Source organism: Scyliorhinus canicula, chromosome 3, assembly GCF_902713615.1.
Source record: "Scyliorhinus canicula chromosome 3, sScyCan1.1, whole genome shotgun sequence".
Lineage (NCBI taxonomy): Eukaryota > Metazoa > Chordata > Chondrichthyes > Carcharhiniformes > Scyliorhinidae > Scyliorhinus > Scyliorhinus canicula.
In genome coordinates, this window is record NC_052148.1 from 191,998,768 (window position 1) to 192,023,778 (window position 25,011).

Genomic DNA, 25,011 nt, shown 5'->3' on the forward strand with positions numbered 1-25,011 from the left:
CTAAGTATTGAAAGTCAGAGAGATCAAGGTGCACAAATCCACAGGTCACTGAAAGGGGAAACACAGGTGGAGAAGGTAGTCAAGAAGGCATACGGCATGCTTACCTTCATTGGCCGGGGCATTGAGTATAAGAATTGGCAAGTCATGTTGCAGCTGTATAGAACCTTAGTTAGGTCACACTTGGAGTATAGTGTTCAATTCTGGTTGCCACACTACCAGAAGGATGTGGAGGGATTTAGAGAGGGTGCAGAAGAGATTTACCAGGATGTTGCCTGGTATGGAGGGCATTAGCTATGAGGAGCGGTTGAATAAACTCAGTTTGTTCTCACTGGAACGACGGAGGTTGGGGGCGACCTGATAGAAGTCTACTAAATTATGAGGGGCATAGACAGACTGGATCGTCAGAGGCTTTTCCCCAGGGTAGAAGGGTCAATTACTAGGGGGCATAGGTTTAAGGTGCGAGAGGCAAGGTTTAGAGTAGATGTACAAGGCAAGTTTTTTACACAGAGTGTAGTGGGTGCCTGGAACTCGCTGCCGGAAGAAGTGGTGGAAGCAGGGACGACAGTGACATTTAAGGGGCATCTTGATAAATACATGAATAGGATGGGAATAGAGGGATACGGACCCAGGAAGTGTAGAAGATTGTAGTTTAGTCAGGCAGCATGGTCGGCACGGGCTTGGAGGGCCGAAGGGCCTGTTCCGGTGCTGTACTTTTCTTTGTTCTTTGTTTGTTCTTTGGAGGATTATGGTAACATCTGGGCACCACTTTTTGGGAGGGTATTAAGGCCTTGGAAAGGATTTACTAGAATGCTAATAAGATTTTCTTTTGTAAATTTAGAGTATCCAATTATTTTTTTTTCCAATTAGGGGGCAATTTAGCATGGCCAATCCATGCTAACCCACGCAGACACGGGGAGAATGTGCAAACTCCACATGGAAAGTGACCCAGGGTCGGGATTCGCACCCTGGTCCTCAGCGCCGTAGTCCCAGTGCTAACCACTGTGCTGAATACTAACAAGATTGAAAAGTCTTCAGTTAGGTGAAGAGACCAGTGAAATTGGGGATTGTTCTCGTCAGAGCAGTTGCGGTTTTGGGGAGGATTGATAGAGATGTTCAAAACCTTGGAGCATTTTGATAGAATCAAGAAAGAGAAGCCATTTCCAGTCTCAAAAGGCTCTGTAACCAGAGAACACAGATTTAAGGAGATTTGCAAAAGAACAGAATTGAAATTAGTATAAACATTATTACGCAGAGAGTTGTTATGATCTGGAATGCACTGCCTGAAAAGGTGATGGAAGCAGATTGAAATAGTTGAAAATATAACAAATTCTGGGTTATGGTGAAAGAGCAGGGGAGTGGGGCAAATTGAATAGCTCCCTTCAAGACTGGCACAGGCACAACAGACCAAATAACCTCCCTCTATACTGTAACGTGCTCAGATTCCAAGGGAAGTGAAAAGTATAATTTAAAATGAATTAATTCCCTGTAACATGAACAACTTCCTTCAGGCAGCTGTCCCAATATCTTATTGCTCTCATAAGTTGTAATGTACTGTAAGGAGAAATTATAAACTTCATAGCAAAGAATTGGGCCTTCATCCTACCAGACTGCTATTGACATCAGGGCCAGAATTTTCCGATGTTCGGGCAGGCGCACACCCAACCCGGAAACCCGTACAATTTTGTGAGAAGACGTCAGGCACATGTCCCAATGTCATCGCGCCCTGACATGATATTTCAGTCGAGGGGCACCCCACATTGGAAGCCAATTTAAATGAATTAAACAGCAATTGACTGGGGTTTTACGTGGCCTGTCTGTCTTTACGGTTGCCGGATGGGCTGATTGGCAAAGTGGCCTCTACGTTTCAACTGCAACCTGGATCCAGGATGAGATGAAAGTCGGGGCTCAAATAAAATGAACAAATGTTTCTCGGGACTGAAGTCTCTGTATGACTGTGCTTCCCAGATTATTTTTTTTCACTGATATTTTTTTTAAAGTAAGTCCGAAGCTTCCTGAAGCTGTTCCATGGAGGGAGCACATTGAAAGCGCCACCCTCCACCCTCTCTCCCTGACAGCGCTCACCCTTTCACAGATAGCGTTTCACAGTGGATGGTCAGTAAATTGGACCAGCCTGCATAATATTGTGTGAACAATGTAATCTCAGGCGGGAGCAGACTTTACATCTATTCCCACCCACACCAATTTCAAGCACGCCCAAACATGAAATTCAGGCCCAAGTGTTACCGTGCTTCCATGATAGTTGAATTGATTGCCCTATTCTAACTTACTCCCATTTATTGCGATGTTGCAGACTGGAATGGTACTTTTCTTTGTTACTACCATAGTGTACATTTTCTTGAATCTGAGTGTAAGCTCATGTCTACCACCTTCCTTTACCACTGTAACGATTCATCTTTGCAAGTCTTTGTAATTTGTTGCTATTAATGTTATTGATATAGTGGATGTTATTGATGACTCTGCCTCTTACCTTTGCACCATCAATCTCTTCAATTCTTCTAAGAATTCATTCACTGTATAGGGAGAAACAGTTTGGTGAGAAGACGCAGCCCTGTTTAATCCCTCTTTTGATACTTACCTTTCCATAGAATCCCTACAGTGCAGAAGGAGGTTATTTGGCCCATCGAGTCTGCACTGACCCTCCGAAAGAGCATTCTACCCAGGTCCACTCCCCACCCACCCCAGCCAATCCCTGGACACTAAGGGGCAATTTTAGCATGGCCAATCCACCTAACCTGCACATCTTTGGACCATGGGAGGAAACCGGAGCACCCTGAGGAAACCCACGCAGGCACAAGGAGAAAGTGCAAACTCCACAGAGTCACCCAAGGCCGGAATCGCACCTGTGAGGCTGTAGTGCTAACCAGTATGCCATTGTGCCACTCAATGAGTTTGTTCTCGTATCTGACAGTTGCTACATGATTCCAATAAATATTCCAGATTAATCAAAGATCTTTCCCGTCGATATTGATGTGTTCCAGCATTTTCATGAAATTACCATGTTGGACTTCATCAAATGCTTTAGCATAATCAGTAAAACATAGATCGAGATTGTTTTGCATTTCAGTGGCTCTTTCTGCCAAAGTTTTAAAAAAGATAGAAAAGGGGGATTGAGTTTCGGAGCCACGAGGTCATGCTGCAGCTGTACAAAACTCTGGTGCGGCCGCACCTGGAGTACTGCGTGCAGTTCTTGTCACCACATTATAGGAAGGATGTGGAAGCTTTGGAAAGGGTTCAGAGGAGATTTACTAGGATGTTGCCTGGTATGGAGGGAAGGTCTTACGAGGAAAGGCTCAGGGACTTGAGGTTGTTTTCGTTAGAGAGGAGAAGGCTGAGAGGTGACTTAATAGAGACATATAAGATAGTCAGAGGGTTAGATAGGGTGGATAGTGAGAGTCTTTTTCCTCGGATGGTGATGACCAACACGAGGGGACATAGCTTTAAACTGAGGGGTGGTAGATATAGGACAGATGTCAGAGGCAGTTTCTTTACTCAGAGAGTAGTAGGGCTGTGCAACTACCTGCCTGCAACAGTAGTAGCTGCTGCCGTTTTTTCCCCCTTTCCACTCTGAGTTCGAGTCATGAAATGCGGAGAAAGTCCCACCGGGAGACATCGAAAAATTTCCGTTTTGGGCTCTAAAAAGAGCCGAAAAGTCGGTTTGAAACGGGAGCTCCCAAATGTGCGGCTTCCTATGTCATCGCCGCCACCGGAAGTTCAAGGATTGCACAAAATTAAGCAACATTGAATGGAACATCAAATTGAAATGAGAATCCATGTGATCAAATGTTATGTGTGGTCAGTAATGAATAGTGGGTGTGAAGCTTGGAACATTGGGGAAAGTGGGGGGAAAGAAAATCAACAGCTTTGAAATGGGTGCTTTAGAAGTATCTTTAGAGTAAACTGGGTGGAAAAACTAACTAACAAAGAAGTATTGAATGAGGTCAGAAGAACAAGAGGACTCTTAAATGGTGTGAGAGGAAGACAAAAGGAGTTATTCAGCCATGTTATGCATGTAGAGGGTTGGAGTACCTAATCACCACCAGAAAGATTAAAAGAAGATAAGATGTTGGTTGCGAAGGAAGCAGCTAGACAACATTAAAGACTGACTTAGCCACAATTTCAACAATTAATTTATCTAGTGTTGCTTTGATCAGGAAGTTTGGAAAAGGACAGAGGCTGACGAGCGTGGCCGCGCGATGCAAACAGTGATGGCTCAAGTTTGGAGCTCCGTTCTGCTGCTCTGCGCTCCTCGGTTCAAACCCGCCGCCACTCGGCAGATGCGCATTGTATGTGCTTCATAAATTACTTCTTCTTGTTTAAAGTCATAGTTTATAAAGTAAAAACCAGAGTGTACTTCTTTTTATACTTGTTTAAATTTCTAAAGAAATGGGAATATATTTAAAACAAAGTTTGTGTGTAAATGTAATGATGCATGTGTTCAATTGAAATTGTTTTAATTTTCAGCAGTAAAAAGTTATAAACTTTGAAAAATCAGGTATTGGAAATAAAGTTTCCAAATAAAAAAAAGAATGCCGGCCGCGACCAGCCTTTGAATTGAACGATCGAGTCTTTCCGCCAGAGGCAGCGGCAGAGAGAAGGTCACGCGCCCAGCACGTACACTGACATCACACGCCTTGTACGTCTGTGCTTTGGGTGTGAAATCATGGAGGAGAGATTCCTCTATTTTGTAACTGCCAACAAGCAAGCAACAGAACTGTGTGAAGATCTGAAGATGGATTATTTTGTAATAAGGAAGAGTGCCCGAGGCACAAACAGGCCAGAATATCACAATTGAGTCTGCTGGAAAGAGCTTCACAGGAGAGCCCAAGGCGGGCAAAGCAGCGCTGGTGTGAGCTGTATCCAGAGACACAGGCCTCTGGTGAACAGATACTTAAGAAGAAAGTGAAATTGGGAACAAAGTAGTAGAAAGATGGTTTCTTGAATTATGGCTTTAATTGTGCCATTGCAAATCAGGATGGAAAGCCCATGGGCACGATTCTCCGCCCCCCACGCCGGGTGGGAGAATAGCGGGAGGGCCTCCCAACATTTTTCACGCCCTCCCGCTATTCTCCCCCCTCCCCCCCCCCCCCCACGCCACGAATCGGCGCTCGACGTTTTTTACGGCGAGCGGCGATTCTCCGAGGCCGATGGGCCGAGCGGCCGGGCCTTCACGCCCGTTTCAACACGGCAGCAAACACACCTGCTCGCTGACGTCGTGAAACGGGCGGCAGATGCCCGTTTGGGGCATCTGGGGGCCCGATTAGCACGGCAGTACCACGGCCGTGCCAAGGGGGGCATAGGCCCGCGATCGGTGCCCACCGTAACGGACGCACTCTTTTCCCTCCGCCGCCCCACAAGATCAAGCCGCCACGTCTTGCGGGGCGGCTGAGGGAAAAGACGCCAACTGCGCATGTGCGGGTTGGCGTTGCCCAACCTGCGCATGCGTGGCTGACGTCATCGGCCGCGTCAGCCGGCGTGACGCTTGAAGTGCGGCCTTGACGACCGTCGTCAAGGCCGCACCGCTGTGACTCACGGGGCCGCGCTCCTAGCCCCGCCCGGGGGGGAGAATCGGCCCCGGAAGTGGGCATGAAGGCTGCCGTGGGTCACGGCCTGTCCCACGGCAGCCTTTACGATTCTCCGCATTTGTGGAAAATCTCGCCCTATGTGTGTTATATGCAGGGAAGTACTGGCAAATAAAAGTTTAAAACCCTCAAATCTTCAAAGGCATTTGAAAAACATTGATCTGGACCAAAGCTAAATGAGAGTACTGAGGAGTGCTGCATTCCCAGAGCTGCAACAGGCAGAGATGTTAACTGAAAGCCCTGTCTGACAATTAAAATCTCATCCAAAATCCCTTCAAGGTGATCATTCATCTCACTTGCAATTTGTGGTGCCTTGCTCTGCACAATTTGGATAACGTATTAGCCTACATAACACCAAATTGATTTCAGAAGGAATTAATTGATTGTAAAGCACCTTGGGTGAATGTGTAAAGCACTTTGGGAGAATGTGATTAGGTGCTGTTGTATATAAATGCAAGGTCGCTATTTAGTATCTCCCAGCAGCAATACAAAACTTGCTTAGCTAACCAAAATAATGAGGTTGCAGTTGAAAACATAGGAAGAATTCAATACTATTCCTAAGCAAAGTAGTAAGCACAAGCTTGCGGAGTGTTTGAAGCAGAGCGCATAGCCTAGGACTGGACCACATGGGAATATGGATGTGTATAATTATCACTTGACTGCATGGGAACTGGTGTTGACTCATACATTTAACAATAATAACAATTATTAATTATGTCAGTATTTCTCACTAGACACACACCCTCTTCACCTTTCCCTCAGAAGTACCAGGTAATTTCCTACAAAATCTGCATCAGATCACCATTACATCATCAGAGAGTAAAAATAGTCATGCCATATTCTTTTACTACAATTACTTTTCTCAGTTGGTGGTAGTGAGCTAAATCAACTTGTCTTCCAATTTTCTCACCCTGTGGAGAAGCACCTCACCTTGATCAGACACCACCTCATTGTACGCTGATTAAAATCATAAACCCACAAATGTGAGGTGCAAAATAACTATTTATCCTAATGCATTTTCATAAAATTATTGTGAAAGGACAAAGTATTTCCAAATGAGAGATGTCCACATTTGGCCTAAATTCTGCTGCTTGGCAAACTACCCGAGGTGACAATTTATTTGAATTTGCAATTTCTGTGCAGTTCATCCTTGTTTATTAACTAAAGGGGCGTTTCACAATAACTTCATTGCAATGTAAGCCGACTTGTGACAATAAAAGAATATTATTATTAAGTCTATGCATGTAATTTTTTTTCTAATACTTGTTGTAAAACCTTTCCAGTGATTTTACAGGCTCCGTGCTTCGGATTGATGTAGATATTGATTCCTGCAATGCGCCCTATGCTATACCCAGAAGGAATCCATATTTTAATAGCACCAATCAACCACCAGAAATATTTGCACATGGACTTCATAATCCAGGGAGGTAAGTATGCTTAATTATTCTGTAAATAAACTCAAAATCACAGTTATTAAAATAGAGGCATCATTTTTTTGCTTTATTGGTTACAAAGTCGGATGACGAGCACAAATTCATCAACACACATAGAAAATTAGGATGGACTAAATAAGATTCAAATCAACTAAAAAAATATAGTGCTATCATATCTTTGCAAATGTATTGATTAAATTAATCATATAGAGGAAGACTCCTGCTCAGGTAAGTGGACATCAGAATTGTAAAATAATAAATATTAGAGATTGAACTAGGAGACATCCTGAGCATATTTTTTGGGCCACTGCTGTTTGCTATTTTTATAAATGACCTGGAGGAGGGCGTAGAAGGATGGGTGAGTAAATTTGCAGATGACACTAAAGTTGGTGGAGTTGTGGACAGTGCGGAAGGATGTTGCAGATTACAGAGGGACATAGATAAGCTGCAGAGCTGGGCTGAGAAGTGGCAAATGGAGTTTAATGCAGAAAAGTGTGAGGTGATTCATTTTGGAAGGAGTAACAGGAATACAGAGTACTGGGCTAATGGTAAGATTATTGGTAGTGTGGATCAGCAGAGAGATCTCGGTGTCCATGTACATAGATCCCTGAAAGTTGCCACCCAGGTTGATAGGGTTGTTAAGAAGACGTACGGTGTGTTAGCTTTTATTGGTAGAGGGCTTAAGTTTCGGAGCCATGAGGTCATGTTGTAGCTGTACAAACTCTGGTGCGGCCGCATTTGGAGTATTGTGTGCAGTTCTGGTCGCCACATTATAGGAAGGATGTGGAAGCATTGGAAAGTGTGCAGAGGAGATTTACCAGGATATTGCCTGGTATGGAGGGAAGATCTTATGAGGAAAGGTTGAGGGACTTGAGGCTGTTTTCGTTAGAGAGAAGAAGGTTAAGAGGTGACTTAATAGAGGCGTACAAGATGATCAGAGGATTAGATAGGGTGGACAGTGAGAGCCTTTTTCCTCGGATGGTGATGGCTAGTACGAAAAGACATAGCTTTAAATTGAGGGGAAATAGATATAGGATAGATGTCAGAGATAGGGGGCGTGGGGTCCCGGCGTAGGGGAGTGGCGCCAACCACTCAGGCGTCGGGCCTCCCCAAAGGTGCGGAATTCTCCTGGATTTATTCTCACAACATGTTACATTCTCTGTCTTGGTGACGTTTGTGTCCTTCGGGCCGCTCGGGCTGTTCAGGGAGATCGTTCCAGAGAATCTTTGAAGACACTAGGCCCGCGCCGGAGCGATTGGCACCACGCCGACTGGCGCCAAAACCAGCACCAGCGGCCTTTGACGCACACCGCCCGGCACCAGGGCTGGCCGAAAGGCCTTCGCCGGTTCGCGCATGCGCCGGTGGTGCCGCTGACGTCACCACCGGCGCATGTGCGCTGGGGGATTCTCTTCTGCCTCCGCCATGGTGGAGGCAGTGGCAGCGGCGGAAGAAAAAGAGTGCCCACACGGCACTGGCCCGCCCGCCGATCGGTGGGCCCCAATCCGGACCTGGCGACCATGGGGGCACCCCCCGGGGTCCGATATCCCCGCGCCTCCCCCAGGACCCCGGGGGCCCGCTCGCGCCACCGAACCCACCGCCACCAGAGGTGGTTCAAACCTCGGCGCTGGGAGAGGCCTCCCAGCGCCGGGACTTTGGCCCATCGCGGGCCGGAGAATCAGCGCAGGGGGCTCGCCGATTGGCGTGGGGTGATTCCCGCCCCCGCCAATTCCCGGGTGGTGGAGAATTTCTGCCACGGCGGGGGTGGGATTTTCGGCGGCCCCGGACGATTCTCCGACCCTGCATGGGGTCGGGGAATTTCGCCCAGGTTCTTTACTCAGAGAGTAGTAGGGTCGTCGAATGCCCTGCCTACAACAATAGTGGACTCGCCAACATTAAGGGCATTTAAATGGTCATTGGATAAACATATGGATGATAATGGAATAGTGTAGATGGGCTTTAGATTGGTTTCACAGATCGGCGCAACATCGAGGGCTGAAGGGCCTGTACTGCGCTGTCGTGTTCTAATGTCTAAAAAATGTCATATCTTATAATTTTAAGTTTTTCTTTACTTTTAATTTAAAATTTTGTTAATTTTTATTTGTTGAATATTATTTAAAATTACATTAATTTTAAGGCTAATGTAGAGTTGAAGTAGGCGCTCAACGCATTTAGATGTGACCATGGGACTACGAGAAAAGTGTCACAGCTCCTTAAAATATCATTTTAACTGATATTGAACTGAAGGGTTCACCTGCCACCTCATGAACTTATCTTTTGACTGTAAATCACAGGATTTGATTTTTTAAGTATTTAATTCGCTGTGGAATAAATTATGCGTATAAATTATATTGCCATTTCCTGCAGAAGTTAGAATGGATATTTTAAAAGGAATGTAAAATAAGGAATACAAAGCTTTTTCATAGAATTACAATTAAAATTACAGAAATAACTTATTTTCAAAGATATGTGTTATCTGGTACACCAGTAAACAGTATAAATTACAAATGAAAGCCAAATTACAGTTACGATCTAAAAACCACATCAAATGCAGTCTGTGTATTTAATAACAATACATCGCGTGGAATTTTCCCTAATGAGTTTTTCCATAAATGCGGTGACAGGCAGCCACCCCACTGGCCGGCAGCGTGGGAACTCGCGCCCAATTCAGCACTAGGAAGCTCATTAATTATGCACAGGCGAGTATCGGGCCGAAGCAGTTCGTATGTCAGGAGCTGATTTGTCTACCTGCCGTCAGCTGGAGGGTTCAAAGGTCCGGGCGCCATATTTAAACGCCAGTACTACATCTCAGCCCCTTCAGCCCACCTATCTTCAGGAGATGTCTGGCAACCAGACGAACAAGGCTAGCAGCCTAAGAGGTAGGCAGCACCCTGCTTCTACCACCAGGCCCTTGAGGTCTTGATCACAGGAGTGCGGGCACACAGTTATGTCCTGTATCCCAGGGATGACTCCAGGAAGCATGCCAACCTCACCTCTCTGGCCTGGCAGAGCAAGTCAGCACAGCTGCCAACCATGCTCATAACGTCATCCAGTGCAAGAAGAGGATGACTGATCTCATCCACTCCACCAGGGTGAGTCATCCTTCCAATATCAAACTCTCATCATGGCATCATGTCTTCAAATGGCTACTCTTTCAGGGGCCTCACACAACCATTAGTGGGGGACATATATCAACATTCATTCTCTCACAGGCACTTTCACATCATCACCATTCCATCTATCATGTTGCTCACACTTCACCTTTTGGCCCTTCATCACAAGCAGGGGGTTTCCATTTCACCCAAACTCTGCTCCACCCCTTCTCATCACCTGCTTTTCTTTCGTCTTCATACAGGCCAAGCTAACACACAACATGGATCATTCTTGTGGGGCGGGGAGATTGAACTCTCCCAGCAACTTAGTACGGATCACAGCTCCATCACTTCATCCAGTCCTGACAGTCACAGTGAGTCACATGCAAGCCTTACATTGCTCATACTAATCAACTGAAGCTTTTTTTATTCATTTACGGGATGTGGGTGTCGCTGGTTAGGCCAGCATTTATTGCCCATCCCTAGTTTCTCTTCAGAAGGTGGTGGTGAGTTGCCTTCTTAAACCGCTGCAATCCCTGAGGTGTAGGTACACCCACCGTGCAGTTAGAGGGTGTGATTCAGCAGATCCGGGCACAAATGGTGAATCGCATGTGAGCCCCAAATCAGGCTCCTCGCTGAGCACTGGACTGATCACAAGTCATCCGACTTATTCCGCCCGGAGTGCTCTGGATCTTGCCCTCACTAGGTGAGATCCAGATCTGAATATTTAAATGAACCTGGCAGCTCATTTAAATATTCGGACACTGGATTCACCCAGCACCCGAGACTCACTGGGAGACCTCGCCAGGGCGCCGTTTAATACTGGCCCACACAAAAGTGCACCAGGTGTAACAGCACCTCGGGGGGGTCTCGCAGACAATCAGAGCGCCTGAATGGTTGGGGACAGGGCAGGGTGGTATTTTAGCACTCCCTTTGGCACCTGGTACCCTGGGGATGAGGGGAGATTCCCGGGGGCCTCCCCCAAGTTGGGGGCGGGTGGTGAGGAAGGGGTCAATAAAGCGGAGCAGATCGGATTGAGGACAAAATGGCACCCCAATGCCTTTCCTTCTGAGGAGCTTCAGCTCGCCAGCGGGTACTCCCTCTAAGTGCAGCCTCGGTAGAGGGAAACTGCCGTTTTTCTGGCCTTGGGGGAAGTGCAATTGGATTGCGGGATGTTTCCCGACATAGCAGCCACCGCCGTGATACACCTTGCTGAACAGATTCGACAGCGGACTTTAACTTCAGACTGCTGAATCGTGCCCTCCGTTTTCTATTTTCTAGGAACCAGCACTCTGAGGCCCACAAGGCAGCGGAGCAGCAGTCCGAGACCCCAGACCACGTCCGAAGAGGAAGCTCTGCAAGAACTACCACAGCGCACACTCAGACCCTCCACCAGCACAGAGACACACACCTCAGCAGGACACAGCTGTAAATTAGGCTCGGGCTCACTTTGTGGAGGACATGCACTGACACATCCCCACAGCAGTTGGAGGCAGGGACAGTCCAGGCCACCCGCTCTCGAAGGGCTGCTGGAGACTAGCCACCTACTCAGTCTGAATCAGGTGATGAGCCTCTGAAAGCGGCTGCCAGCTCAATGCTGGAGATGCAACAACAGGCGGCAGAACATCAAGCAGAGATTCAACAGTCACTCAGTAGACTAGAATAATGATGGAGGAATCCGTCCGCATTCTGTCTGGTGTCTTGACTCCGACAGGTGAGCGTCTCGAGGTCACCATGAGAAGGTTGGCGAACACCATGGAGAACTTGATCCAGCAGGTTTGGCCGAATCTGTGCTCGGCCCTGCACTCCATGGCCACACACCCTGGTGGGCACCACCAGGATCTAGATGTCATGGGAACGAGGCATTTTGACCTCCCTCCGGGTGCACTATATCTTGCAGGAGTCAGGTTGGGCCCTCTGGCACCCATAGGGAGGATGAGCATCAGCTGGCCATCCCAGGGGCCTCTTCTCAGTAGGATGAACCTCACATTTTCCTTAACCTGTGACCCCCATCTACTCCAGCTGCTGAGGCCACCGAGGGTGCTTCTGCCCCTGAATAGGAGACACTCATCAGGCTGGGCCCTCCAGGCTTTGGGTCACCAGAGGATGGCCGCCAACGCATCGCAGACATTGCCGACATCAGGACCTAGAAGTCAGCAGGCTGCAGATGTCAGGGCTGCACCCAGGCCGAGTAATAGGATTAGGACAGTTAAGAAATTTTGATGTCACTATTAGGTCACGGATCTGCTATCACTGTAAACATATTACACTTTTGTAAATACATTTGATGGTTCTGTGAATGCTTTGGTCAACTGAACGTGTTGTTAATTTGTACGTTGGAATCCTCTTTTGTCAATGTTTAGCCATCCTCCCATTCAGTGACACTCCCATTGTTAGATTAACATTAATGTGATGTCAACCTCAATTGAACTAGTCTTAACACGCTTGTGCAATATCAGGGAGATGTGTTTCAATCTTTATTTAAAGTGTGCGATGCAAGTGTTTCTAACCCTTCTTCCACAAAGAGCATTAGTGAGTCAGGGCAGCTCATCAGCATTGTTATTCTGGCGGTATTTGCGTCTCCTCAGTGGCAACGGCAGAAGACAAGAGATGCATGGAGGAGGAGATCCCGAACCATGTCCCCATCTCAGTGGCCACAAGGTGTGCAACATTATCTGGCAGCAAGAATTTCAAGTCTTGTCTCAAATCGCTCTTTATCTCATTTGATTTTCAGTTCTCACAGTGAGTGTATTCACAGGGCACCACGATCGAAGCAGAGATCATGGCCTGGCGAGTTAGGCCAGAATTTGCAAATGTGAATGCAGGATTCATTCTTGCTGCAAGTAGTTGGGCATCCCCTGAGGTGAAAGGAAATGGAATTGAGGGTTTGGAGAGATGTGGCCATATGCTGTCACTTAACTTTACTCTTCGTGGAACCTGTCAGCAATTAAAGTGTCACGGGCACATCTCCCACTTCCTCCATGGCATTATCGTGCTCCTCCAGAGGCTCAGCAATCTCCTGGACTCGCGAGGGCTCTGGATCTTTATTCTCCAATGAGTTCTCATTCTCCTCTAGTCCGCCCTCTGTCAAGGGATCACCTCTTCGATTGTGAAGGACACAACGCACTGCAATGATGCGGTAAATCCTATTAGAAGTGTATTGTAGTGAGCTACTTGAGTGATCAAAACAGCTAATCTTTAGAAGCCCGATGATCTGCTCTATAAGGCTGTGGGTGGAGCAGTGAGCAACATTGTACCTCTCCTCGGAATGACTCTGAGAGCGATGCACCAGTGTCATTAACCATCGTTTCGGTAGGTACCCCTCACCCCAAGCAGCCATGCTTGAAAATGTACTGACCCCTCAAAGTTCTCAGGAACCAGGAGTGAATCAAAATATAGGAGTATTGGCAACTCCCAGGGTACCATATGCAAACGTGCAGTATGCATGTCCTATGATTATGCATCAATTGATGGAATTATAGCCCTTGCTGTCTATAAACATTAGGTGTTGCTGCCATGGAGTCCTAATAGCCACATAGGTATAGTCTTAGGAAGCCTGAAATGGTGGCGAAGCCAGTGAATCTCACAGTCTGGCCATCTCTGTCCAGATCAAACCTGACACACTGATGTGCCTTCCTGTAAAGGGCGCCTGTGATCTCCTTTGTGCATCGATATGTTATGGACTGTGAGAGGATGCACAGGTCCCCTGTTGATCCCAGGAAAGACCCAGAGGCAAAGAAATTGAGCACTGTGCTTGCCTTCAAAGCCACTGAAGGGATAGTCCCCAACCCTACATGGAGTCAGGTCTTCACGAGGAACATGGCATATTTGATGTACCAGGCCAGAATCTCCGGCTGTTGCGATTCACTGTTCCCGCGAGCAGCGCATCCCCGCCGCGGGTTTCTCGGTGCCATGGGGAGGCCTCAATAGGCAATCCCATTGACAAGCGTCGGGAGTAGAGAATCCCAATGCAGGGAACGGTGCACCACCTAGAGACATTATTATAGAATTTACAGTGCAGAAGGCGGCCATTTGGCCCATCGAGTCGGCACCTGCTCTTGGAAAGAGCGCCCTACCCAAGGTCAACACCTCCACCCTATCCCCATAACCCAGTAACCCCACCCAACACTAAGGGCAAATTTGGACACTAAGGGCAATTTAACATAGCCAATCCACCTAACTTGCACATCTTTGGACTATGGGAGGAAACCAGAGCACCCGGAGGAAACCCACGCAGACACGGGGAGAAAGTGCAGACTCCGCACAGACAGTGACCCAAGCCGGAATCGAACCTGGGACCCTGGAGCTGTGAAGCAATTGTGCTATCCACAATGCTACCGTGCTGCCCCTGACATAGGGCTGGGGGACTGGCAAATCCAGTTCCAGATCTCAGGATAAGCACAGACATGCCAGGCATTGCCTCGCACTCATTTGTAAATATGAAACTCTTCTACAATAAACCCTATGTCTAGAGAGTCACCTCTGTTTTCTGGATGTTTCCCCCTGACCTTCCTGCTCGTGCCATGGCAACCTTTGACCACGTCCCTCAGGCAGAGCCTCCTATTGGTGCCGTGCTCGGGGTCGCTTCTCCTTTTTTTGCTTCTTCCATTGGGCTCTGACAAAGGCAGCATTGAACAGCCTCATAGACTTGGGGTGTGTTTAATGTGCTATCACACTTGAGGTGCAGAAGTTGCGATCTTCATTTGCGATCAGCTGTTAGTTAACAATTAACTCTGGGATCCAAAACTCAAATTTTTCACTCACCTCTTCTCTTCAAAATTGGAAATTTCTCCTCTGGAAAGTAGTGATAAAAACTGTTGATCCTCGCAGGCAGATGCAACTGAATAAGGCTTGCCAGTCTGTTGACTGTTTTCTTCGATGTGTCGTTGTAGTGTGGGGAACATGTAGTAGTTTTGGCTTTATACTCACACTTGCCAAACATTCAATGACTTTTGGAAAGCATCTATTTCTTCACCGTGCCGAAAGCAATCATCATCTTTCCCTTGCAATTTGAGGTTCAATTAGTTTAGAATTGAAAAGATGTCTGCATGGTAAGACATAGACATAGACATAGAACATACAGTGCAGAAGGAGGCCATTCGGCCCATCGAGTCTACACCGACCCATTTAAGCCCTCACTTCCACCCTATACCCGGAACCCAATAACCCCTCCGAACCTTTTTTGGTCACGAAGGGCAATTTATCATGGCCAATCCACCTAACCCGCACGTCTGTGGACTGTGGGAGGAAACCCACGCAGACACAGGGAGAACATGCAAACTCTGCACAGACAGTGACCCAGCGAGGAATCGAACCTGGGATCCTGGCGCTGTGAAGCCACAGTGTAATCCACTTGTGCTACCATGCATCCCTAAGACATAGTTAGTAAGACATAGTTAGTATCTAACTCTCATTTACCAGTACTTCCCTGTATATAACACACATTGGCTTTGCACCCTGATTTGCATTGGCACAATTAACAAAACCATACCTCAAAAAATCACATTTATACTGCTTTGTTCCGATTTCAGTTTATTTTTAGTACGCTCTTCACCAGAGGCATTCACAAAGACTACATTCCTTCATGTTACTCTTGAGATGCAGCGACTGATATGAAGCCACTGAGTCCTGAGTATCCCTTTGAGGTGTGAATGAAGACATTGGCTTTCATTGCTTTATTCCCAAGAAGGTCTTCCTGCTTTCTAACTAAGTTCACTCCTGTTCACTCTGTGGCAACAACAACTTAGGGGGTAGCCCGAGAATGGGACCCTGAGCCCTGCAGCGCAGTCCTCCCACACTGCCTCTGACCCCTTCCGTTCAGATTTGCTGTTACTTTTGTTTTTTTCCAACGCCATTACTCTGGTCTGGCAAGATGGTGGTTCTTCACTTTTACTTCCAGACAGAATTTGATGCTCCCTTTCTCACTGTCAGTGAGCCTGATAAACACCTCCCACCTCCCAAATGTGAAGGTAGCGCTTCCTCCTGTTGTTCTCCAACTTCCTCAGTAATTGTGGATCATGTGGTTGTTATGATGGACATTCCTAACCTCCCTGCTGAGCTCATCAGTTGTGAAGTGCAATGCCCATGGGGACCTCTACCCACCCCACCTAGATGCTGTTTGAACGGTCACCTACCGAGGTGAACCCATCCCGGAGAGAGAGCTTTACATACCCTCCCACTTTATTAGATGTTTCCAATCTGAAGGCTGCAGATGCCTCGAGTTACAATCACTGCATTTTTTTCTCTGGAGGACATAGCTCTCGCCCCACCCTGTAACTGGAGCAAACCATTCATAGAATCATAGAATCCTTACAGTGCAGAAGTAGGCTATTCGGCTCATTGAGTCTGTAGCGGTCGTCCAAGCGTGCACCCTACCTCGGCCCAATCTCCAGCCCTATCCTGGTAACCCTACCTAACCTTTGGACACTTAGGGGCAATCCACCTAACCTGCACGTCTTTGGACTAGGGGAGGAAGCTGGAGCACCTAGATGAGACCTACGTAGCACACAGACAGTAACCTGAGGTCGGAATCAAACCCAGGTCCCTGGCGCTGTGAGGCTGCAGTGCCAACCACTGTGCCATATCTGAGGGTCCCGGCCGGATGTCAGACTCGCAGGGGGATGTGACCCAGTACCAGGCCGACCTTGATGAGGTCCTGCGGGACATGTCCCGCTCTCAGATGGGCATGACCAAGTCGCTACGGAGCAGGTCCCAGTCACAGGTGGACATGGCTGAGGTGCTGCAGAGCATGGCTAAGTGACTGAGGAGCATCGCCGAGTGCATCGACATAATGATGCAGACCACGGGGAACCGCCAGAGCTGGCAGCCGGGGCTTGAACCAGCTGCCCTTCATCCCAAGGTGGACCCCGGGGCTCTAAGGGCACCGATAGGGAGGAGGGGTTGCCTGGTGCCAAGCTGGACCCGTCCCATGGACTGGGGATGTTGGCCACCATCTCCCCCGAGTTCCACCTCTCTGATGGGGTCACGTCTCACAGTCAGCACATGGGACAGGTTGCATGGCTGTGCATGTGCCCCGGACAAGTGAGCCGGGGCCCTCCGGAGTACCAATTGGCACCAGCGTGTGCACTTGCTGGGGAGGCCGCTGAATATGGAGTGGTGGCAGTTGGATATGGAGTGACTCTCATTAATTTTATAGAAATGGAGCTTAAGTAGTGATAATTGGTTTCTCACACCAGAGAACCAGGTTCAATTCCAGGCTTGGGTGACTGTCTGTGTGGAGTTTGTACTTTGTCTCCGTGTCTGTGTTTCCAACAGAGCTCCAATTTCCTCCCACAGTCCAAAGAAGCGTAGGTTAGGTGGATTGGCCAAGCTAAATTACCCCTTAGTGTCCAACGATGTGTAGGTTAGGTGGGGTTATGGGTATAGGCTGGAGGGGTGGGTTATAGGCAGGGTGCTCTTTCAGACGGTTGCTGTAGACTCAATGGGCCGAATGGCCTCCCTCTGCACTGTAGGACTTCCACAATCCTATGGAAAGCTGAAATTCGAAGACACTAACTATAAGTCGTCGTAGTGCATCAAAGATCATTTATCCTTTTATTTTTATTCATTTTTTCTTTACCTCTCAATCACCTTTTCCCTTCTGTGTTGTATTTAGAGAATGGGGGTAGTTAGGAAGCAGGGGGTATGGAAAGGGCTATTCGATCGTCAGTTACATTTTTGTCAGTTTAATTATAATACTGTACATAATAAAAGGTTACTTGTATTAAAGTTACAACCTAGTGACTGCAGTTTGTTGGGGTCAGCCAAGGTCCTCAGGTATTTAAAAATAACATCTAATTTCAATTGTGTTGTCTCTAGGTCAAGTGGGGCTGGAACTGACCACTCCCTAGCCCAAGGGGTAGTATCAACAGAAAGAATATGGGGTTAGAAGTTCAGTTCCATGCAAATCAGCACTGAGGTTGCAAACAGTCTGACTCGACCTGAAGCACTGGCTGGTAACAAGGGTGCTGTATTAGTCGTGGGCACCAAAGCTGATGCCTTCAGTATTTTCAGTGTTCAACTGGAGGAAATTGCAGTTTATCCAGACCTGGATGCCCTGGGTGCCAGACTATCAGTCTGGCAGCACAAAGGCAATGAAAAGATCAACATTTACAAGTGAAGAATGGTTCCTTGGGTGAATTATGGAGGGTTCCTGCAGCTCTCTTCCAACAATAAGCAATGCCTTTAAAGAGGAGAAAAGAAAATTGAGCTTCCAATGTGAGAGGACGTTAGTGTCGGTTTAGGAAAAAGCTTCAACATTCATTGATACTTTTAGAACTTAAAGGTTGTGTCCTTTGTGTTGAAATTTAACCATGTGCTTTTCATTTAAAAATAAGCTCTCCATTCCTCTTCAGCTTCCTTAGAAAGGATAGAAAAAGGAAGATGCCTGTTTTTTGTATTAAATTGGCTTGTAATTCACAGTGAATTGGTCCTAAGAGTCTGATGATATTTTATGCTTTGTGAGTCAGCCAAAAGAGGCAGCTGCTTTTCCTATGTGTATATTGAGCTGTCTGCATTGAGAGAGCTTTTATTTTCACCATTCTTTTGAGCTGAAAAGATCATGAACAAATTTTGATGTAATGTCTGAAAAAGAGATGGGCAACCTAAATGACATAATTCTGCAAAATTCTTGCTGGTCTCTACTTCAGCAAAGTGTGTTCTGCCTTGTCAGGATATCATTCTGAAGAATTACAATGCATGTTTTCTAACATCAGTTGTAAAATGGAACTTTCTCTTATGAAGTCCTGAGATCCTTGGCAAAGAACAGGCCCAACCCTTAACAAAGCAAACAAATGGCCACTCTGAAGTTTCTGGTGCTGTGGTCTTTGTGCAAATGACCTAACAGACCGCCCCCACTGCCTCAATTTGGAACAGCGCGGATAAGACTGACAACAGAAGTCCCACACCTCTGCATATTGGCAGAAGAGCAGGCTTGGGGAATTCCAACTCCAATATCTGCCCACATATTTTCATAGCATGTCTGAAAACATTTAAGAGAAATGTCAACATATCTGAAAAGGAGGAAATGCTGATGACTAGCCTTGAAATATTGAATTATGAAATTATGCCAGTATCTGACTTAATTTCAATAACTTGCAATGCTACAACTTAAACAATCTGTAGGGTGCATTTAATGATTTTTTTTGCAGTCACCCCCTTGAATAATCTATTGATTTTGTGTAGGTGTACAGTGGATCAGCATCTCATAGATGCTAATGGTAATCTGACCATACTTTGCTCAGAGTCAAATACCTGGAATAAATCATCAGGAAGAATAATCAAGATAACAAGGGGAAAAGATTATGGTAATTATGAATCTCAAAGCATGCTTGTTGACAGATACATTCAATATTTCCTTTTGAACAGCTGCACTTATAAACATAGCATCTTTAGAAAAATCGTTTAACGGTACTAAAGAGTTGTGATTAGAATAACTAATAACTTATAGCTGTATTGTTCTTACCCAACATTACACATAGAATGCAAGTAAAGCAAATATATTCCTAATCTGTTACATTTAGCTGACATTTAGTGTAAAAAAACATCAATGATCAGGTTGTTTTTCTTTTGAAGAAACAGAACCTCCAGCAGTTGAATTCAAATCTTCTAGTCACACCCCTTTAGTGGGTGGCTTTATATACAGAGGATGCCAATCTAGGAGACTATTTGGAAGCTATATCTTCGGAGACCGAAATGGGTATGTTTGCAAAATTTCAGTAAAGGTAGAAACTCAATAATTTGGTGCTTGTTTACTACTGTATTAAATGCTGCGTAGTTAAAAAATCACTTTAGATATGTTTTCTGAGGATTCTCTAGGTTGCATGGCACAAAGTTCTATTTTATGAAGGAAAAATTGAACAGGAGATAAGCACAAATTCACCAGAATTAGCAAGGCTAAAAGGAATAAAATATGAAGGCAGGCTGTATGGAAAAGACTTGTATTACCTTGAGTATAGATAATTAGGGGTGATCTAACTGAGCTATTTAAGCGGTTTAAAGGAATTGATAGGGTAGATAGAATGAAACTATTTTGTCTTCTGCAGGAGTCCAGAACAGGTGGTATACCCAGACACCTACATCCTTGGCTATGTCCAATCCCACTGTCAGGACAGCCCCACCCAAGGCAGCAGCACAGTGGTACACATTCAGGAGGATATCCTCAACATTGCCTCTTGGAGGCCATGAAGTCTCATGGCATCAGATCATGGCATGGGCAAGGAAACCTCCTCCTGATTACCACCCACTGCCCTTGCACAGCTGATGAATCAGTACTCATCCATGTTGAACACCACTTGAAAAAATACTGAGTTGACTTCCGGTGGCTTTTGCGAGCGGGTTGGCCACATCGAGAGGAGCTCCCGCCGGTGGACACTATTTGCAGCGCTTTCAGGGATCTCCCTGATTCTTCATTCTTCCCCCCCACCCCCCGCCTGATTATTGTTGGCCTTTGGGGCTGTCCCGGGCATCAAGCAGGGCCGGTTTGAAAACTGGCGAGGAACCTCGCGCGGGTGGCTGGTGCTGAGGCATCGAGCCCAGCACACGCGGAGGTCGGAGCAGTGGGGACGGAGCCAAACGGAGATCGAGGCGGCAGACCCGAAGCCAGGGCGCGATGTAGGTGAGATGTCCCACATCGGGTGGCTCCCGTCTAGAATGTTGTAAGAAGACTGAAGTCCGGTCCCAGGGACATTCTGGAGGAATACAAAAAAAAGAGAAAGAAGTTTTAAAGAAACTTGGTGAAAGTTTTTTTCTTTTTTAGAAAGAAGAATTTTTGTTTTTCTATAAAAAAAGATTGAAGAAGGAAAGAAGGATGAAAAAAAAGGAAAAATAATCAGTCGTTAAAGGATGCGAAAAGCAGCGTCGAAGAAGGGAGGAAATGCGGGCTCGCTATTGAATGAGAGGACCAGCAAAAGCGCTGACAAGATGGCGGATGCCGGAATGCCTATGGTGGAGAAGATGTCCGAGGTAATGGCGGTGGAGCTGGAAAAGCAGTTTGCGAGGCACATGGAGGCTTTGAGGAAGGAGATGGCAGTCGCATTGAAGTCATTGGTGGAGGAGGCAATCGCCCCGGTGAGGGTAGTGAGGCAAAGACATCGGCCGAGGTGAGAGAGCAGGGCGAGTAGATGAAGGAACTGGAGTATGCCGTGTCGCAGCACAGTGACCAGTTTACCTCGATGGGGGACGAGCTGCAGAGGGTGGTGGAGGCCAACAGAAGACTCCGAGCAAAGCTCGAGGACTTGGAGAACTGCTTGAGGCGACACAATCTGAGAATTGGGGGCTTGCCTGAAGGGACAGAGGGTCCAAGGCCAAAGAGTACTTTGCTAAGAAGTTGTCGGAGTTGATGGGGGCAGGTGAGAACCCCTCCTGGTACGAGGTGGACCGAGCTCATCGGTCATTAAGGCCAAAGCCCAAAGTGAATGAGCCGCCAAGAGCAGTAATTATCTGCTTCTATAAGTACTGCATGAAGGAGAAGGTGTTAAGCTGGGCGAAGCAGAAGCACGAGGTGCAATGGGATGGAACTGGAGTTCGGATCTACCAGGACTTACGGTGGAGTTGGCAAAAAGGTGAGCGGCGTTCGGGCGAGTGAAGGCGGCACTGTACAAAAAGGCAGTGTGATTTGGTATGGTGTACCCAGCGAAGCTGAGGGTGACGTATGATGCCAAAGACTTTTATTTCGAGACAGCGGAGGCGGCTGAGCCATTCGTGAGGGCAGAAGGCTTGGGACAGACGTGAGGAGCGGAGTTGGAAGAGAAACTGTGGACTGTGATTGGGGAGCTGGAAAATGTATAAATGTGATAACTTTCTTTTTACTGGCGTGTATTGTAATTCACTTCTCTTCTCATTTTTACAGAGTTCAAGTTATTGGTTGGGTTGATTGACATTCTGTGTTGCAACGGTTATATCTTATTTTGGTGAATTGTATGGGTTGATGTTGTTTTTGTTTTTTCTTTCTCTGGGACTGGGTGGGAGGGGACGGTATACCTTGGTGGGGGGAGCCACCCGCGCTAGCTAACTAAAGTCGGCTAGTGAACGGAGGTGAGGTGAGAGGAGGGCTGCGGACATTGGAGCCTGGTTGGCAAGTTTCGATGGGTCTATGAGGCAAGCGAGGGGGGTGGAAGAGATTGATGCTGGGAGATGTTTTTTCGAGAGGAAATGTAGGGGGGGTTTTCAGAGGGGGGAAAGGGGTCGATGTTAATAATGCATAGGGGCGGGTCAGGCTCATGGGGCAGGGCCCAGTGGTATAATGATGGTGTATAAGAAAGGTGGGGGGGGGGGGGGTGAGAGACCCTCAGTTAGGATAGTAACATGGAATGTAAGGGGGTTAGGAGGTCCGGTCAAGAGGTCAAGGGCGCTTGTGCATCTTAGAAGTTTGAAGGCCGATGTAGCAATGCTGTAGGAGACTCACTTGAGGGTGAAGGACGGGGTGAGACTTAAAAAGGGCGAGGTTAGTCAGGTCTTTCACTCTGGATTTGACAGGGCTCGAGGGGTAGCGGTAATGGTCAGAAAAAAAGTACGCTTCCAGATGGAGAATGTGGTGGCAGATCGGTGGGGGGGGGGGTAGATATGTGATTGTGATAGGGGTGCTGGAGGGGAATTGAGTGGCGCTGTTAAGTGTATACGGTCCCAGTTGGGACGATGTGGGATTCGCAAAGAACATGTTTGGGGCCATCCCCGACTTGGACACACAGGAACTGATAGTGGGGGCGGGACTGGAACTTGGTGCAGGAGCCAAGGTTGGACAGGTCATGGCCGCGCTCGCTGGTCCCAGGGGGGCCGAAGGCGTTGGCTGGGCTAACGGTGGAAATGGGCAGGGTGGACCCTTGGAGGCTCCTGCACCCAAGGGAACGGGAGTACTCGTTTTTCTCAGCAGCCCATAAGGTATACTTGCAGATCAACTTCTTTGTGGTGGGGAAGGCTTTGCTGGCTGGGGTTAAGGGGTTGGAATATTCGGCAATTGGAGTGTCAGATCATGCTCCGCATTGGGTAGATATGGTACTGAAGAATGGGGTAGTGCAGAGGCTGGGGTGTAAATTAGATGTGGGACTTTTGGGGGAACCAAGGGTTCTGTGACAAAATTGAAAAGGTAGTTGAGGAATATGTAGGTTTCAACTGTACGGGTGACGTGTCGAAGGCAGTTGTCTGGGAGGCTCAAAAGGTTGTGGTGAGGGGTGAGGTGATGTTGTTTAAGGCCAGGGTGGACAAAGAGGAGAGGTTGGAGCGGCAGAGGGTAATAGATGAGATGTTGGAGGTAGATAGGAGTTATGCAAAAGATGGGGACCCAACGAAACTGGAAAAGAGAAAGGAACTACAGGCGAGCTTTGATTGACTATCTACCAGGAAGGTGGTGCACCAACTGAGACAAGCAAGGGGTGCAGTTTACTACCATGGAGGTAAGGCATATGTTAGCAGGTCAGCTCCGGAAGGAGGCAGCGGTAAGGGAAATTGTTCAGGTGAGGGATAGGGCAGGGAAGTTGGTGGTGGCTCCGGTTCTGATTAACAAGGTTTTGAGGAATTTTATGAGAGGTTGTACAGGTCAGAGCCACCCGGGGGAGATCGTGAGATGCAGCAATTTCTGGATGGGTTGGAGTACCCGAGGTTAGGGGAGGGGTACAGGGCTACATTAGAAGGAGCGATAGGGGAGCAGGAGATAAAGGATGCGATTGGGAGGATGCAGTCAGGGAAGGTGGCAGGGCCGGATGGGTTTCCAGTGAAATATTATAAAAAATTCAAGGATAAGCTGGCACCCCTGATGGTGGGGATCTTTGAAGAGGCGATAGGGAAGGGGGTGTTGCCACAAACTTTGGGGCAGGCATCAATTTTCCTGTTGCAGAAAAAAGATACGGATCTGATGGAGTGTGGATCGTATAGGGCCATATCACTTCTGAATGTGAACGCAAAAGTATTGGCGAAGGTACTGGCGGGTAGGCTGGAGGAGTGCCTCCCGAAGGTGATAGGTGAAGATCAGATGAGGTTTGTGCCCCGGAGAGTGAATGCCTCCACCTCATGCACGAGGTTGGGGCTGAAGGTGGTATACAGAGCACACCTCACAAGGGAGAGGATGAGCTGATTCTTTGAAGGAGTAGAAGATGTGTGTGAACGTTGCAAGGGGGGGGGGGGGGGGGGGGGGGCAGCCATGCTAATCACGTTCATATGTTTTGGACCTGTCCAAAGCTAGAGGATTACTGGAAGGAGGTTTATAGGGTAATTTCTAAAGTGGTGCACGTAAAACTGGACCCGGGTCCCCGGGAGGCCATTTTCGGGGTGTCGGACCATCCAGGCAGATGTTGATCGCCCGAAGGCGGATCCTGATAGGTTGGAGAGCAGCCTCTCCACCCTGTGCCTTGGTGTGGCGGGGGGACCTGTTGGAATTCTTGACTCTTGAGAAGGTTAAGTTTGAACTAAGGGAATGACGTAGGGGTTCTGCAAATCATGGGCATTATTCATTATTCACTTTCAAGAACTGGATAACATCGAACATTAGTTGGGGCGGGTGGGTGGGAGGATAGGGGGGAGGGGGCTGTGTGTGTTAATGGCGACTATGGGTGATCCCTAATTCCTTTCTGTCATTTGTTTGTGTGAACATGCGGGTAAATGTTTGGGGTTTGGTGGGAGAATGGGATCATTGTTTTAATATGGGGATTGACATATTTGTTACTGATTATTGTTTATTGTTGGTGGGTGTAAATTTGGGAGAAAATGTGAAAAAGGAGGAGAATAAAATATATTTATATAAAAAAAGAAAAAAATACTGAGTTTGGCAAGGGCACAGAATGTTCATCGGGTGGGGGACTTTAATGTTCATCATCGAGAATGGCTCGGAAGCAGGTCTTCTGACTGAGCCAGTCCAGTCTCAAAGGATGCATCTGCCAGACTGGGCAGGTGCATTGGCAA

At 47.3% G+C, this 25,011-nt stretch overlaps 1 protein-coding gene across 6 annotated transcripts in view; it reads left to right on the forward strand.

The window, feature by feature from the left end:
* Positions 1-25,011, forward strand: part of LOC119963184 (hedgehog interacting protein) — a 286,709-nt gene that overhangs the window by 128,586 nt on the left and 133,112 nt on the right. For 5 of the 6 annotated variants that reach the window (XM_038791916.1, XM_038791917.1, XM_038791919.1 and 2 more), the window contains exons 7-9: positions 6,884-7,027; positions 19,306-19,427; positions 19,696-19,819. In XM_038791916.1, coding sequence (XP_038647844.1) covers positions 6,884-7,027; positions 19,306-19,427; positions 19,696-19,819 — 390 coding nt within the window. The remainder of the gene's footprint in view (positions 1-6,883; positions 7,028-19,305; positions 19,428-19,695; positions 19,820-25,011) is intronic. The other variant, XM_038791918.1, reaches the window with a different exon arrangement.